The sequence below is a fragment of the Alternaria triticimaculans genome (genome assembly GCF_023758025.1).
Source record: "Alternaria triticimaculans strain BMP 0046 chromosome Unknown scaffold_21, whole genome shotgun sequence".
Taxonomy (NCBI): Eukaryota; Fungi; Ascomycota; class Dothideomycetes; order Pleosporales; family Pleosporaceae; genus Alternaria; species Alternaria triticimaculans.
Window position 1 is genome coordinate 300,730 of NW_026055978.1, and position 16,294 is coordinate 317,023.

The 16,294-nt window shown below is 53.4% G+C and overlaps 6 protein-coding genes across 6 annotated transcripts; 3 read left to right on the forward strand and 3 right to left on the reverse strand.

Annotated features, from left to right (window-relative positions):
• Positions 1-1,076: 1,076 nt before the first annotated feature.
• MFS1_2 (MFS sugar transporter) lies at positions 1,077-2,828 on the forward strand (the record flags this gene model as incomplete). The annotated part of the gene is made up of 4 exons (XM_049370176.1): positions 1,077-1,082; positions 1,140-1,568; positions 1,617-2,396; positions 2,457-2,828. The coding sequence occupies 4 exons, from the start codon at positions 1,077-1,079 to the stop codon at positions 2,826-2,828; spliced, it is 1,587 nt and encodes a 528-aa protein (XP_049218176.1).
• Positions 2,829-4,331: 1,503 nt separating this feature from the next.
• Positions 4,332-5,459, forward strand: J4E78_009588 (uncharacterized protein; the record flags this gene model as incomplete). The annotated part of the gene is made up of 2 exons (XM_049370177.1): positions 4,332-4,839; positions 4,897-5,459. The coding sequence occupies 2 exons, from the start codon at positions 4,332-4,334 to the stop codon at positions 5,457-5,459; spliced, it is 1,071 nt and encodes a 356-aa protein (XP_049218177.1).
• A 440-nt stretch (positions 5,460-5,899) lies between these two features.
• On the forward strand, positions 5,900-7,248 carry J4E78_009589 (uncharacterized protein; the record flags this gene model as incomplete). The annotated part of the gene is made up of 3 exons (XM_049370178.1): positions 5,900-5,903; positions 5,961-6,000; positions 6,051-7,248. 3 exons carry the CDS (start codon positions 5,900-5,902, stop codon positions 7,246-7,248), a joined length of 1,242 nt encoding a protein of 413 aa, XP_049218178.1.
• A 325-nt stretch (positions 7,249-7,573) lies between these two features.
• J4E78_009590 (uncharacterized protein) lies at positions 7,574-9,946 on the reverse strand (the record flags this gene model as incomplete). Its single annotated transcript, XM_049370179.1, has 2 exons — positions 7,574-8,113; positions 8,162-9,946. 2 exons carry the CDS (start codon positions 9,944-9,946, stop codon positions 7,574-7,576), a joined length of 2,325 nt encoding a protein of 774 aa, XP_049218179.1.
• Positions 9,947-10,818: 872 nt separating this feature from the next.
• Positions 10,819-14,365, reverse strand: J4E78_009591 (uncharacterized protein; the record flags this gene model as incomplete). Its single annotated transcript, XM_049370180.1, has 2 exons — positions 10,819-14,104; positions 14,184-14,365. 2 exons carry the CDS (start codon positions 14,363-14,365, stop codon positions 10,819-10,821), a joined length of 3,468 nt encoding a protein of 1,155 aa, XP_049218180.1.
• Positions 14,366-15,359: 994 nt separating this feature from the next.
• Positions 15,360-16,168, reverse strand: J4E78_009592 (uncharacterized protein; the record flags this gene model as incomplete). Its single annotated transcript, XM_049370181.1, has 3 exons — positions 15,360-15,628; positions 15,681-15,758; positions 15,811-16,168. 3 exons carry the CDS (start codon positions 16,166-16,168, stop codon positions 15,360-15,362), a joined length of 705 nt encoding a protein of 234 aa, XP_049218181.1.
• Between the last annotated feature and the right edge of the window lie 126 nt (positions 16,169-16,294).

Consider the following 16,294-nt stretch of genomic DNA (forward strand, 5'->3'; position numbering starts at 1 on the left):
CTGTTGGCTGGTGTTGGATTTTCCAGGGCGGAGTAAAGCCAGCCGAGAACTGGGGTCGACGGTTGGCGGCGCCGCTGCATGCTTGGCGCCTCCCGCCTCTTACATCACAATCACAATCTCCTGGCCTCCCTTGCCATCTCATCTCGAAAACCACAGCACTTTGCGCGCATTTTAGACAGCACGCTATGTCTGAGGGGTTGAAAAGCATTATCGCTTTGCTTCCACCTGTTGCCGATGTCAAAAGTTGACCTGAAAAATGTTCCTAGGATTCCACCTTCACCGTGGTCGTGAGATGATCGTGCGATTGCCGCGCCTCTGCCCAGGCTTGTGGCCAGCGCAGGATTCACGCTTCGGTCTATCTTTACAGGTGATGGCCACGGCAAACGCAGAAAACCACCTGCAACATGTCAGAAGTCGGGTGTTTGAACGTAGCGGAACCGAGTACCTGATCCTGGAGTGTGGTTGGAACACGAAGCTTATGCTCTGCGGATGATTTTCCATATTGAATCATGGTCCGAGACAACAAACCAGTATCTGCTGTATCTCATGTCCATGTCTCTACACCTGCGGATTGCCACGCACATCAGGGCGGTTTCCATTCCACAACATTACTGGCCTTTACTACTCGCACGCCTTGCCAGTGCGACAGCACGGGGCCGGAGTAGTATTGGCAGGTGCCATTGCACTGGAAACCAACACGGCGTCGAATTTGCTCCTATTGGATGCCGTTATGCACAACCACTATGGGGGCCACCCAGCCATGCACTACCCCAGGACATGTTGCCGGTTTCTGTAGGATCTGCGTAAGCCCTGGTTCAACACCCGTTTGCGGGGTCACAACGCTCTCACAAGTAACCAACCACATCTCCCGTCAGCAAGGCTACAATCGGGCGGTAAAGAGTGCTGTAGTGAATAGTAAACCCAAGACTTTCCGCACAGACTACATCCATTAGGATCACGCGCTCTCTCCGCGCTCTTGGGACCATAAATCTGCAGCCTCCCAGCTCTTGACTGTCCTCTCTCTCACATCGCCCCATAACTTTGTCAACCCATACTGGTCCCAGTGACTTGGCAAGATGAAGGTAGGTCGTCGTCCTTCCAATTGCTCCTGAGTGCACCCGCTGACAACGGCGCTACAGTTCCCACAAATCTACAATGTCTACGCCATTTGCGGCTTCGCCGCGCTTGGTGGTATCCTCTTCGGTTTCGACATCTCGTCGATGTCGGGTGCGCTGGGTACTCCCGCTTACAAGAACTACTTCGGCAACCCTAGCGGTACTCGCCAAGGTGGTATCACTGCGTCGATGCCTGCAGGTTCTCTCGTTGGTGCTCTGTCTTCCTCCTTCCTCGCCGATCGACTTTCGCGTAGGAACGCTGTACAAATCGCCGCCCTCATCTGGATTGTTGGCGCTATTCTGCAAGCCGCCTCCAACGGCGTTGCTCTCCTCTGTGTTGGTCGTCTTATTGGTGGGTACGCCATCGGTATTTGTTCCGCCATCGTTCCAGTTTACCAAGCCGAGATCGCGCCCAAAGAAATCCGAGGTAGAGTGGTGTCGTTGCAACAATGGGTATGTCGCTCTTTGATACGTGTATGTAATCCAAACTGATTCCGGCAGGCCATTACCTGGGGTATTTTGATCCAATACTTCATCCAGTACGGCTGTTCGTTCGTCGATGGAGGCGTCAACAACCCGAACCAGAGCACTGCGGCCTTTAGAATCCCATGGGGTGTCCAAGCTGTTCCTGGCGCAATCCTCTTCATCGGATTCTTCTTCTTCCCTCGCTCCCCTCGATGGCTGGCTTCCAAGGACCGCTGGGAGGAGGCCCTACAGGTTCTTGCCAACCTTCACGGCGCCGGCAACGTCAACCACCCCAAGGTTCTTGCGGAATACAAGGAGATCGAAGAGGCGCTTGCGTTCGAGCGTGAGATTGCTGAGACTAGCTTCGCCGCCCTGGTCAAGCCTCGCATTGTCAAGCGTGTCATCCTTGGTATGTCCATCCAGATGTGGTCGCAACTTTGCGGTATGAACATCATGATGTACTACATCGTCTTCATCATGCGTGGAGCGGGTATTGCCGACGAGCTCCTTACTGCGTCAATTCAGTACATCATCAACGTCGCCATGACCCTACCAGCTATCCTCTACCTCGACAAGTTCGGTCGTCGTCCTGCTCTCCTCTGCGGCTCTTTCATGATGGCTGTCTGGCTATATACTACAGGTGCTCTACAGGCTTCCTATGGTATTCCTAACCCAGACACTACCGACAAAGATATCTCTTGGGTTGTACCTCGCGAGCACAGCGCCGTTTCCAAGGGCATTGTCGCTTGCTCATACCTCTTCGTAGCCACGTTCGCAACCACATGGGGCCCGACGTCATGGACCTATCCGTCCGAGGTAAGTTCTCACTGTAAGGGATGCATGTGAAACATACACTGACTTGTTCTACCTCTGTAGATCTTCCCCGCCAAGGTTCGCGCGAAGGCCGTGTCGCTCGCTACCGCCGCCAATTGGACCTGGAACTGCATTCTTGCTTTTGCCGTTCCCCCTCTTCTGTGGTCCATCAACTGGAAGATGTACATGATCTTCGGAACATTCAACGCCGTTGCCTTCATCCACATGTTCCTGACTGCCCCAGAAACTAAGGGCAAGACCCTTGAAGAGATGGACGACGTTTTCGACTCTGGTCTTCCTGCCTGGAAGGCTGGCAAGGTTGAGTCGCGTCTCGACCGTGTCACCCGCGACATTGAGGCCGGTAACCTCAAGGTCGGACGTCACGGGCACGACCACGGTCATGTCGAGAATGTCCACGCTGAGCCCAAGGTCTAAACGGACATCTTTAGCGACATCGTCCATACAATGACGAGTGCTGTATTTTGCCACCTTTGGTTCCTGGTTACTGGGACTAGATAGGCTTTCCAGCGGTTTGTTGGGTTGCATTCGGTTATAGAGTTACGACCATCGTCGATGACGCGGTTCACGACTCTACCTGAGCGACTTCAAGTTGTTTAACTCGGACAGCCACGTAGCATAGTCCATGAATCCATTCACTAATCTCTTATTCCCACAATCGTACCTTACTATCCGGGTATAGAGTGTCAACAGCCATCACTAATCACGGAAGGCCTACACATGTAGCTTAGCTAACTTCGAGTGATAGGTTCGGGCTACAAGTGCGAAGCGATTATAGTCCGTCTTGGAAGGCAAAAGCGCCGAAAAAGAGCCGCGTTGTCTCGATGATGCGACAATGCGTTTCGCGTCCATGCAGGGGCTGTGTGAACCAAATTCCATCGCTATCAACGATTCCCATTGCGGATATAGGATGGCGCAAGCCCAAGATGTCGCAACACCAGGGCCAAGGGTGTTGGCGATATTAAGGCGCACGGGACCGACTCAGCGTGTTCAGCCGTCCACGGACCTCCTGCTCTCGACGAATGCTGTGGCAAGGTTATCACAGGAACGAGAACGAGTGGTTCGCTATTCAGCGCACGAGTGTGTAGGAAAACCTTCGCATGCGTTGCATATGCAAGAAACGACCTGAATTTCTTCGCATGGACGCCTTATACCTGTTGATCCCTTCTGGAAATACCGCAGAACGGCACGGAGATGGGCGACAATCTACCCAGGGTTTATTTCCATCATGGGGGCGACCGACAGAGTTTCGCTTCGGCTGAGTCGCCGATTTGACGCGAAAGCGAAGAAACCACTCAGGTACAGGTGCAACCCAACTGGGCAGCAACGTAAGTTTAACCGCACGAGGGGATTGAGTTCCGACTGGTTGCTTTTTCGCTTAGACATGCTGATCCGATGTTATCGATGATGGGGAAGCAGATCCCGCGCCCCGTTGTGGAAATCCACGATCATGCAATGCGCCATTAGATGCCCGAGCCCAATCAACGATCACCAAGGACTAGCATTGGGGCTCTCAAATCCGCGCTCCCGTTCTGACCCCGTCTTCAGATGTATGGTTCATGACATGGCCAAGTGTACCAAAAACGCCACGAACCCGTCAGGCACCCATGCATCGAGTCAGTCTCTGGGGTAGTGTCCGCAACGCCTTCTGCTGTCTGCGTTCCTCTCATGATGAACCGTCTGCCACCACTGCAACCACACTGAATTATAGTTGCAACATGTTCGCTGATCAGCATCTTGCAGCATCTGCGTCGATCAGCAAGGCCACCAACACTCTCTTTGATTGAAATACCCCAGGATTCCACGTGGATATCGGATTCTCCAGTTCAGTTCGCCATCTCAACGAATGCGCTCTCTACCTCACCCTCATTCATCTCATCACTTTTGAAGTCGACGGAAAGACACCTGACTACCTTCATCATGTCGGACAAAGACTCAGAGTCCGGCGTCACTGGCGGTGTACAGGCCAGCATTCCTATCCTTATGACCATGTCTGCATTCCTCGCCATTGGAATGTACAACATGGTTGAGATCCTCTTCCTCATCTTCGCCGTCTTCAAACAACGCCGCGGGTTGTACTTCTGGAGTATGCTCATCGCCGCAGGAGGAATCGCCCCTCACGCCATTGGGTTCATCCTCAAGTTCTTCCAAGTCACGAAGCTCGACTTGCTTTCGAGCGCCATCATCGGCGTGGGCTGGGTCACCATGTGCCCGGGACAGTCCCTTGTACTGTACTCACGCCTGCATCTTGTTGTCGCGGACGCTAGGAAGATCAGATGGGTGCTCTACATGATCATCTTCACCACGATCGCTCTCGGCGTCCCTCTATTCACCTTTGCCATGGGCGCGAACTCCAAAGATTCCCTCAAGTTTCTCCCGGGATTCGAGATCTACGATAAGGTCCAGATTGTTGCTATTTCAGTCCAGGGTAAGTGTTTCGATCCGAGCCGCATGTGAGACAGACACTGACTTTGTACGCCTGCAGAGATGGCCATATCGGTTATCTACATCTTCCGAACTGTAAAGATGCTCCGAGGAGATTGTGGTCGACGACGTGGATCTTTGCGAAAGCTTTTCATCCACTTGATCATCGTCAATGTCGCAGTCCTGGCATTCGACATCACGCTTATCGCAGTCCAATTCTCCGGTCACTACGAAATTCAAACCACATACAAGACGGCAATTTACAGCATCAAGCTCAAGATTGAGTTCTCTGTCCTCAACCGCCTTGTCAATCTTCTACAACACAAGAACCTCTTCGGCGATGGCGCTACACGTTGCCATGATGTGGAAAGGTGGACGGACAATAAGAGGACGTACAGCTCGAGCAACCGTGGCGGTTTCACAAAGATGGAGGAGAGTGGCTCGATTGCGAACAGCGACAAGCACTCTTCGGTCGTGACATGCCCGGCCAAGGCCAGCTTCCGCATGACAGGGAAAGCTGATGTGGAGTTGGATGACATCATGGATGATGCTACGTTGTATTCGGAGGGCAGCAAGAGCCGAAACAATTCGGGCTGTCAGGGCGATTGTCGCAGTCAGTGTTGATACCCAAGTAGTGTACCTTAAAGGCGGATCGCTTACTATATAACGAATTAAATAACGACACCATATACCCTAAAACTCGTTCACTGTGCCATTGACTGTTGCTACGATGTGCATGTTGCCATCAAGTCATGAAGCGCCGAAGACAGCAGCACTACCTGCCGACCAACGACTGATGATAGCACCGGCTCTATGACACACCCATGCCGCAATATCGCCTTAGCAGCCCAGTCTTACCTGACACCAGGTGAGGTTGTCTCTCACTGCTCACTGCCCCCTGCCACGTTTTATCGCCACTCTCGTTGGCTAACTTCTTACAAGTCCGTCGCATATACAAGCTGTCTGTTGCGGCAGAGGCTTCCTCCATCCTCCACCAACCTGCTTGTACTCCAAAATTCGATCACATCAACAACTTGCATTCAAACGCAACTTGAAAGTCCAAAATGGGTGTCACCACGCAGCATCCAGCGACTCTACAGCACGCGCAACCTCCACCTATGGCAGCCCCACAGAAGTTTGTCTACTCCGACATGTTCCTCGATATGTAAGCAGGTGATGTCGCATTCTAAGGCGACTCCTCTAATGTCAAAAAAGGATTCAGGGCAGCTCCATCACAGTCATCGTTGGTCAATACCCATCATCTCGGACCTACACGCTTCCTGTCGCTCTACTCTGCGTTCAATCCATCTACTTCCGCGACCAAATTACTCGTATCAACGCCACGGTGTTGAAGGATCATACAGCTAGCAAAAAGCGCAAACTCTCCACTTCTGACGATGACGTGGTGGTGATCAAGGAAGAGGATGGAGAGCTTGCCATAGAAGAAGACAAGACAGAGGACACGGAAAACGAAGGGAACATCATCAGGTTGCCAGACGTGGATCCCGCCATCTTCGGCCTCTTTCTCAAGTTCATCTACAAGGACTCATACCCATCCAACGTCGACGCGAGGACTCTCCCGCACCACGCCCCTATCTGTCCGAGGACAGCCAGCGCAAACAGGACAGTTCCCGTTCCAGCGACGACTGTAGCACCTCAGCAACCACCCACTCAGATGCCGTCTCACTTCCAGCCCAACTACCCGCTCACCCCCGCCCAAACCCCAACCCGAACAACCATGCCACCCCCTCCCATCCCCCACAACATAACCTCCCCCCAACCCATCCCCCCCTCAATCCACGCCTGGCTTCTCGCCCAACGCCTCGGCACCTTGTCCTTCATGAACCACACCATCCAACACATATACTCCGGCATAGGCCGCGACTTCGCCCTCACACCCACGCTCATCGACCACGTATGGCGGGAGACCACACCCTCCTCATCTCCCACATCAACGATTCTAACACCGTCCCCACTCCGCAACCTCCTCCTCCACACCCTGACGTCATACTGGTCGCAGCCGGGCCCGCAGCAGAACCCCAACGCTATTATCCTGCGCTCGCTATCTGTGTCGCATGGACAAGGCCATTTCTCGACGGGTTTGAAAGACGCGTGGGACAGGCTGTTCAACGAACATGAGGATTTGAGGAATGAGTTTATTCATGGGTTGCAGGCGGGTCCGGGGCAGTTGGGTGTTGTGGGGGCGTATTTTGCTAGTTCGGGGACGGTGGTCGTGGGGGCTGGAAGTGGAGGTGGAGATAGGGGTGTGGGTAGGAGCGAGACTGTTAAGGGAAAGGAGAAGGAGAAGGGTGAGGGTGTTGGATGGGTGGATACGGGCAGGGGGATCATCATCAAAGAGGAGGAAAGTGGCGAGATGAAGGTCTTGAATGACACGAAGGCGACTCGTGTGTGAACGGGTGCACTCTTCTTCTTTCTGGCCGACTTCTTTCTAGTACGAGTCGAAAAGTTTGGAGAGCGGGATCGGCGTTGAAAGCACACAAAAGTGAACGGCTTAGGCCAACTATGATTTTTGGGCAAGGAAAAGTTGGCGTATCGATCATAGAGTCATTACTCCATCATACCTTATCTACGGTGATCGTCGGGTATTGACATCGTTTGCTCAGCTCCTCGTCTGCTCATTACTTTTACACATCCCGTGATATCATTACATCCGCCTTCAATCCAATCTTTCAATATACACGTCGTAACTTGTCGCAAAGATCATGACTGTACGACCCTCAGCGAGTCCAAGCATCAGCAACACGTTCCTGCCACTCATGCTCCATATCCTCTGCGCACTGCTTGCAGACTCCCATACGGCAAACATGGATGTCGCACTCCCAGAGCTCTTCTTTGACATCTTCGTTGCAACGGTCGCAGAAAACAGGGATAGAGACATGCTGTTTGTAGCCCACAGGGGTGTGTAGATACGGTCGAACTTCCAGGCTGTTGATGGCGACCTCGTCGGGTACAGTCTTGAGGTTGATAGGGTGGAAGATGTGGCCGTTCTTGAGACAGTAGTGCTCTTTGAATGATGACCTGGGCGGAAGAGGAGGTGTAGCGTGATCTTCTTTGGGAAATGGGGCAGGAGGAATTTGCTGGTCGGCAAGTACATCAAGGTCGAGACGTTCGGAAAGAGGGCGTTGTTTGGTGTGGTCGTAGTCAGACATCCAGTCCTGGACAAGAAGACGTGACTCGTCGCGCGGCAGCTTCACTTTCTTGTCCTTGTCGAGGCGGTTGAACTCGCTAGCGGAAAGAGGGCCATGCATTACGGTAGGCTGGACTCTGTTAGTTGCATCTGTAGTAGTTGAGAGATACTTACGCACCTCCACATGCTCACTGCGCTCGTTGAATGGACTGATCTTTTCGTCATGTTGAAAGTAGTAGGTAGGTTTAAAGGGGGCCTTAAGCTGACTAGATAGGGCTAGCAGGGGCAGTGGGTTAGGTGGGGCAACCGGTGCGACTCGTGTGGGTGGTGCAGGCGGTGCCAGAGGTACAGCTGGTTTCTTCCTCATAGGCGGAATATCGACAAGCTTGACCATACCGGGTGTGACCCGCATGAAAGTTACGGGCAACGGTACGGCCGTAGCGTCATGTACAGTGGGCTCTTCGTCCAAGTCATCCTCGTCGTCGCTGTCAACCTGGCTATCCGCACCACCGCAGAGCTCACACTCTCCTGGAGCGGCGTGACAACGCTGTGCGGCTGCAAAGTCTGATTTCATGGCTTCGTTAGACGCCTTCAAGGTAGCGCATGTGTCGTCGAGAGTGAGTCTATCAGCGTCGTTTTGGTCTAGCACAGCCTTGCTAATTGCTAGTCGCGCCTCTGCTTCTTCAAGCAAACGGTCTTCGACCGTTTGCAGTGGGCCGCGGAGGCGGAACACTGTAGATTGCAAAATTGCGCCATTTTTGACGTCAACCTCGTTACCAGGATGAGCCGCGAAGTCTTCTTGTTCGTCTTGAGCCGCCTCGTCAATGACTTCGTCTGTGAGTGAGAGGCCGTCCTCTTCCAACTCGTACCTGGTATCTGTTGTGAGCAACGAATCATTACGCGACCAAGCAAGCTGTGCCTTGGGAGGGGTTTTTGCGTACTCAGAGATATCGTTCAGCTCAGGATCATGTTCGCTAGTTTTGTAGGAAGTGCGCAGCTCATCGTGCGACGTCTCAGTAATGGGTGCCATCCTCTCGAGCTCCTTAGGAAGCTTCTTGCGCATACGTCTTCTCGGAGCTTCGGGAACAACGGGCGGAACAGGTGGGAGCGAACGGAACTGGCCATGACGTTCGGCGTCGCTACTACGGTATGTATCAGTATGTTCTTCTGGACGCCACGCTAGAGAAACGGCTGCGACGCGTCCCATATCGGCTTCACGGCTAGCATTAGATGGTGCAGATGGGAGTAAGCCTAACATTCGCTGAGCTTTCCGGTTAGTGTTGCCCCAGAAGCCCTTGGGCTTTGATGGCTCCATGTCAAGGCCCTCTTCCGTGAATCTCGTCTGTCTGTCCGACGCGCTCTTCTGAGTGGTTATTGCCGACATAGAGCCTCGCCTTGTCGATATCGGGCGTATCGGTAGGCTATCGTAGCCGCCATCGTTCTGGGCTGGACGGCCTACAGAGGTACTCCGGGGTCTACCAGGGCTAGGTCCAGGGTCCACGCCCAGCAACAGTGCAGCCTTGATAGGCGTCAACGGCGGTAGAGGCGACAGCTGGGGAGTAGGCTCATGGGAGCTGCTCGGGCGGTCTTGGTCCTTTGCCTTGCGGCCGAATTTGCCATGCCTTTTCCTGCCCTCCGTGGCTGCTGTTGATGCGCTTCCTGTTGTGGGTGTAGGCGAATGGGCGGCCGGCATATTCGAAAAGCCATCGGATGGGCGCGCTGGGAGAGGGCGATGATGGTCGCCTGGAGGGCCACTGCTGTGTACGTAGGAGTTGACCATAGGATTCGAGGGCGCAGAAGGAGGTGAAACATGAGAATGTTCAACTTGATCCGTATGCTGTGCTGCGGTGACACCACTCGCATTCTCCCTCCCGGCGAATGAGTCAAGACCGAGATTGGGAGTAGTGTTGGAGCGCGGTGCGTTGGAACGGCGCGTGTTGCGGCGTCTCTGGCCGCCAACCATCACGGCGGCAGGGCGCATGCTCCACGCGGGGTTGGCGGAATCAGGTACGACCATTATCCCAAAAGAGATATATTTTCGTGTACTGTAGGGTAGTGCCGATTGGCGGTGGTGCAGGTGCGCGATTCGAGTGCGACGAGGCAATCAAACCAGAACGAAACCAGCGACCCAGACCAAAGTAGAAGCGCGACACCTATCGGTGCATTGGGAAATCGCAATCGGGTTGCGGTTGTGGAATGTGGTGATCCGCTCAAGTGGTGACTCGACCACAACAAACCGAGCTTGGAGCTCTGTCCACCAACAAACGGAGCGTGTTGCCGCACAATAGCGGCAGTGAATGAGGAAGGCGCGGCATAAAGATGACGTAGGCGAGGAGAAATTCGAGACCAGCGAGTGACGAAGGAAATGAGAGAATTAGTCGCTTTCGATATGTTTACTACGTACAGTGACGCCTGTTGAAGAGACACAGATTTGGGAAGGAGCATGTAGCGACGGAAAGAACGACCCCGAAGAAGAAAATTATAGAGTAAATAGAGTTAAACGACGCTACGAGAAAAAGAAGACCTTTGCTCCTACAAACCATGTAATAAGATCTGGGGGTATCTTTGTGTACGCGATTGTGCTACGATCCATGACTTCGCTCGTGTAGCATCCGTCTCTGTGCACTGATCTCAAACCCAACGTCACGTAACACCCACTGCACCCGAGACCGAAAACGCTTGACTGACCCTCACATGAAGTCGAAGAATAGACGAGGGAAATTCTCTGGACCTGTGCTACACGCTGGAAACGCGGATGTTGTCTCGACGTCGCAACTTCGAACTCCTGCGTCTAAGGCCTGCCATCGCTTGTCTGAACCACCGACGAACTCTATGCTACGAGCCCGCTGTATGTTTGTCGCTCTTGGGGCTGCTGAGCCTCGCGACCTGCTCAGTGACAGTGCTCCCACTTCTTGCTCTCCCGGCCTCTGGCGACGCAGGAATATCGATAGAACTCCTCAACCCAACTCCGCTGATCCTACCAGCAGGTGTTACCGGTCTTGCTTCCTCAGAAGCCTTGGGTGGATCGCCAGTCGACTCCATTGAATCCGGTTCGCGGGTCAATGTAGCTGACTTCGATGACTTGCTGCTGGGACTTGCGCCAAGACCTCGGTGAACCTCAAGTGTGCTGGACCCATGGAGAAAGTCGGAAATGTCTGCATCGCTTGTGCCCTTGCCATCAGGTGTCTTTGGTGGACCCCCCGAAGGACTTCGCGGGCTTCTGGGCATATTAGGCTGGAAGAATTTCTGTACGGCATTGCGGTCATCCACTTCATCCTCCTCGTCACTAGTCTCCCCGAAGTAAATGCTGTCCCAATCGCCCGAACCCACACTACGGGTCGAGTCGGTCGTATTCGATCTTTTGGGTATCCTTAGACTCGGCGGCTTGAGCGGGGCTAGTTCGTCGGCGACTTCCCTCATCTCGCTATCAGTGCGCTCGATAGGCGGCTGCAGTCGCTCCTGTCCCTTGACATGTTCGCCGTCTTCGGTAATGGGCTTGTTCACAGCTTGCGCACGGTCAAGGGCGGGCTCCTCTTCATCTCGCGTGTTTGCCGAGTAAGTGTCTGCGAAGTGCGTATCGCAAAGGTGCTTGACGACAGGCCAACCATAAGCATTAGCAAACATACGACGTACGATCATGTTGTTATGAGCGTCGGGCTCAAGGCTGACGAGAACCTTGCGCCAAGAAAGGTCCTTATGATAAGCACGAGCGATCTTCTCTTCCACGCGCATCACACTCTCGTCGACACTTGTTGTCGATGCCTTTGAAACAGTACTATCACCAGAAAAGTTGCGCACTGGCTTCGTTTTCGTAGGTGGTGGAGGAATGTCTTCAGGATGGTAGATTCTGTCGTGGAAGATGGTGCGTGCTCGTGTGGACGGGTCTATGATCCAGGACTGGGGAGGAACAGGAGGGTTGATAAGGTCACCAGCAGACTCGAAGATGGTGGTTTTGGGTGGTGCTAGGTGGCTCTTGGGATTATCGACGATTGAGTCTCCACGGGTGGCTTGGGGTCGTTTCCTTGGTTGTGCGCTATGTGACGATGTCGCGTGATCTGCTTCAGCCGGAGAAAGCTCGTCTTCTTCGTCTTTCCCAATAGTCTGACTACGACTAAACATTTTCTTGTCGCGCGAAGTGTGCTTTCCAGTCGGCCTGATATAGCTCCACCACTGCATCAGTGTATTTTGCGGCTGGAAATACTGATCGTTCGGCTCCTTGGCTTCGGGACTCTTTTTACCTCCTTCGATGGCCTGATGGGCTGTTGGCTCTGCAGTAGACACTTGTGCTTCGTCTTCCTGGTTTGTAACGTCGGCGCCCGGCAGAGGTACCGTGGTGTCGTTGCCATTATAGGTTGGCGATTCGACCCCAGATCCTTCATCGTCCGAGAAGCCAATTCTAGAGGGGTTGGGGGAAGAGTTCTGTCCAGTGATCTGGCCGTAACCCCATACCGCCACTGTGCCGATGAGACCGTTCTCTCTACGAGCCTTCTCAACCCGACCCAAGCCTCTCCAGTCCAAGAACAGAAGACAACTCGTGCGCAATGGTACTATACCATCATTGACAACATTGGAGTACAAAGTACGGTTTCGAAATCTTCGCAGGACTTGGTGCGCCGGGCCAGTAGGCAAGATGCGCAGCAGAGGCTTTGCGCCGGGATCTTCCTGATGCTGATCCTGCGTCTGGTTACCAAACACGTTACCCATAGCCGTCCAGCCGCTCTTTGCCAATGTCGGTGCTCTCCAAGTAAGACCGAGATCTTGGCCTGTCCTCCCCACTAGGCCAAAGTCCAGGGCAAATTTCACGTATGTGGGGTTCTCATTGCTCAGTCCTAAGAATGGAGATGCCATAGCAATGAAGTTGATGGGCTTGATAGTGTCGAAGAAGTTGGGAGAGTGCTTGTGGATGTATGCGATCGCGTACGTCTGTACCAGTCCTCCGAGAGAGTGGCCGATGAAGCTGATGCTTGTGAATTTGTATGCGCGCTTGTCATGTCCTGGGGATGTGTGCATCACACTGCTACCGTGATGGGACGGTATGCCTTCGTCTGGCTTGTCTTTCGTTGGCGAAAACGTATTGGACAACTTCTGCCCCATGGACTTCTTGATAGGCAGGTATGGTTGATCAGGGTAGGTCAGGTTCAACACGTACTTAGCGAGCCGCTTCCCGAGATACTGGATACCACGCTCTGTACGTATTACGTTGCCGTCGAAACCTCGAACAATCACATCTTCTTCATCGTCATCCTCCTCGTCATCCGGTATGTCCTCTTGGCCGCCTGACAGTGGTGCTGTCGACGCATCTTGATCCGATCCGGTTTTCTTGGCTCCTCTTTCCTCTCTCCGCCGCCGTCTTCGATCTTCCCGCGCTTGCTTTGCCGTCGCATCAATGCTCTCTTTCAGATATAGCATGTCCGCGCCGAGATTGCTGTGCAGACCATGCGTTACTATCACAAGGTGTATGTTCTTCTTCTTCTGCCGGCTCTCCGTCGGACTACTGTGATCTCTCGACTTTCTTGAAGAGACCTCGTCCTCCTCTTTCCACTCTGGTAGCTCCGGAGTATTCCATAAGCTTGTAGTGTCATCAACGACCAGCTTAACCGCCTTCGAATACACCCCCTTAGGCTGTGCCGGATGGTGCGAAACATGTTTCTGGCTACCCTGTTGGTGGTCTTGCACCTTTCCTGGCGTTCCATGGCTATTGCCAGTGACAGCAGTAAAGCCTAGGTCTAGCGATCGTTCGTCGCGTGCCACCAACAACTCATAGTTTACAGACGCGGAATTGGAGAAGATGATTTGCGACGCGATCTCGATGATCCATGTGAGGCTCTTCGGGGTGCCGTCGTCCTCCCTGATATCGCTTCTGTACTGTTCCGGAACAGTCAACTTGGTGTTCCAGTATCCACCAGCCTTGACATTAGGCTCAAAGTCAGGCTCGCCATATGTTGCGTCGGACTTTTTGTTCGGGTTGAATGTTGAAGGGTAGGCGGATACGTGAATCGTGTATGGCCCGTGGAGGTATGCGGCGCGTAGTGGTATGGCGGAAGAGTTTCGTATGCGAACGTGGAGGGAGGAAGGAGGCGGTAATATGCGGTCTTCGGAGGGGGTGTATGTGAGCGTATACCTGCACGGTGAATTAGCATCTCGTATAGACAGTGCGTACCGCGTCCATGCCATCCCGCCGGCAGACCCTGAGAACTTACCTCACAACCTCTCCCACCTTGACGCTCCCCTTTTGATGCAGCAGCAACATCTTCAGCGCGCGCTTCTCCTCGGCTTCGCGTTCCTTCCGCGACTTGACACACACAAAGTACGAGGGTTCAGGGCGTTTGCGGCCCGTGTCGGCGATGTGAGCGAGGGAGTAGGTGCGAGGCGTGAGCAGCATTTAGCGGATCCAGCGGAGACCGGTACGACCAATGGACAACAGCCACAGGCGCGTCATAGGACATGAGTAGTTGTGGCTGATGGCTCCGTACGAAATAAATATGGAGCACAGCGAACGTCGCGATGGCCGGAAGGGATGATGTATGTAGACTGCGAAGTTTAGTAACCTGGCGATGGTCACGCACGCGCTCGTCGGAGATCGTCGCACGTCATTGCTCGCGTGGCAGGCGCGCTGCACGAGGGAGCTGGCAGGTGTATCCCGACCATGATCGATCTGCGTGGTTTCACCATCTTGACAGGCTTACAGAAAGCTTGACGGATATGTCAGATGCAGCATCAGATAAGCGATGATTTGTTGGGCGTATTTTACGCGTTCTCGGGTTCCAAGACACGCCCTGCGCCTTCGTCGGAACGCTCCTCGGCCAATTCCGACCTCATTCCTCCAGCCTCATTTCAACCAATTCATCGCGGCTGATCTGCGGCATACGTACAACACATCAAGGTAACGCAGGCTTCCCTTTTGTCAATAATTCCTGTCAGATCTGAGTAACATGTATACCTCATCATGCTTTCAGATCGACGCGGTACCCTGCATGAGGACGTCTGTAGACCCTCAGGTACTGATTAGCGCAGACACGTATTCGGCAGTTTACTTTTTAGATCATCGCAGTACATGTCCTACGTATGCCTGGAGATCCTCAGGTACTTTTCAGGTCACGAGGTATTCACGAAGATGACGCGTGGAGGACTTCGACAATCTGTCACGGAGTTGGACGCAGCGTGAGTACACATTCTTCTCACCAACATCATCGTTTTAGGTTCTACTTCAGATCGGAAACCAATTGTATAGTTTCAAGGTCTATCTCAAAAGGTCTAGGGGTATTCGCATTATCATCCCAAACGCCTTGCTAAATCGATCCCGAATGCAAGACTCCTTTCACCGACCAAGACTCCAGAAAGCAAATACGAAGGAAAGTGTAGTGCTCTCCTCCATCTCAAGCCGCTCCAGTGCCGGGAGATCCACTGCCTGGAGAGCTAGCTGGACCCTTGCCCTTTCCGAAGGAGGGTGACGTCGGTGACTGTGGTGATCCTTGACCTCGTCCGGAGCCAGCTGAGCCACGACCTCGAGGAGTGTTGGACCCGCGACCAGCTAAACCACGGCCAGATCCTGGCTGACTGCCAGAGCTGGGGCCTCGTGGGGTTGAAGGACTGCCGCGACCGCGACCGCCGGAGGGAGGAGAAGTAGCAAGGTTTCCACGTGTACCTTGAATGTGTTAGCTCGATCTCAAGAGAGATGTGACGAGGTTGCTACTTACTTCTCGATGGAGTCGAAGGAGGCTGTTCAGGACGGTCGAAGACAGAATCTCCTGCGAATTCATACTCTTCCTCCGCATCTGTAACATGTCAGTATTCAAGTCCTTTTTTCTCGATCGATATGAAACTAACCTTCCCCCAGATCCTCTCCAGGCAAGCGATCGCCCCTCACAAGAGAAGCATGTTCCTCCATTTGGATTTCCCAGTACTGGTGAGCAAAAGCGCCGAACTTGGGACGACCAGGTTGGTTGTACTGGAACTTGACTCGGCGACCAGTAGGCGGGTCGAATACACGGTAGCCCGAGTCGTAGAACTGGAGAGCATCGCCCATGTTGCAGCGTACGTAGTCTTTGCCTTGGAGTATAATGAAACTCCTGGCGTTCTTGTCGCTGCCAGCTACCCATGTAGCCTTGTCAAGGGAGGACCCGTCACCGCCGTCGTTTGCACCTTGAGGTAGGGCGGTAGGTCCGTACTGAGGTGGATTGGACATGTCGGATTGAAAGTGTAGCGTGGGAGTTGTGTTGAGGGTGTGAGAGTTGTATGTAGTAGTCGACTCGAAGGTATGGTATGCGAGATGTGTTCGAGGTTTGAAAGAGGTGTATAGTAGTTGAAGTGT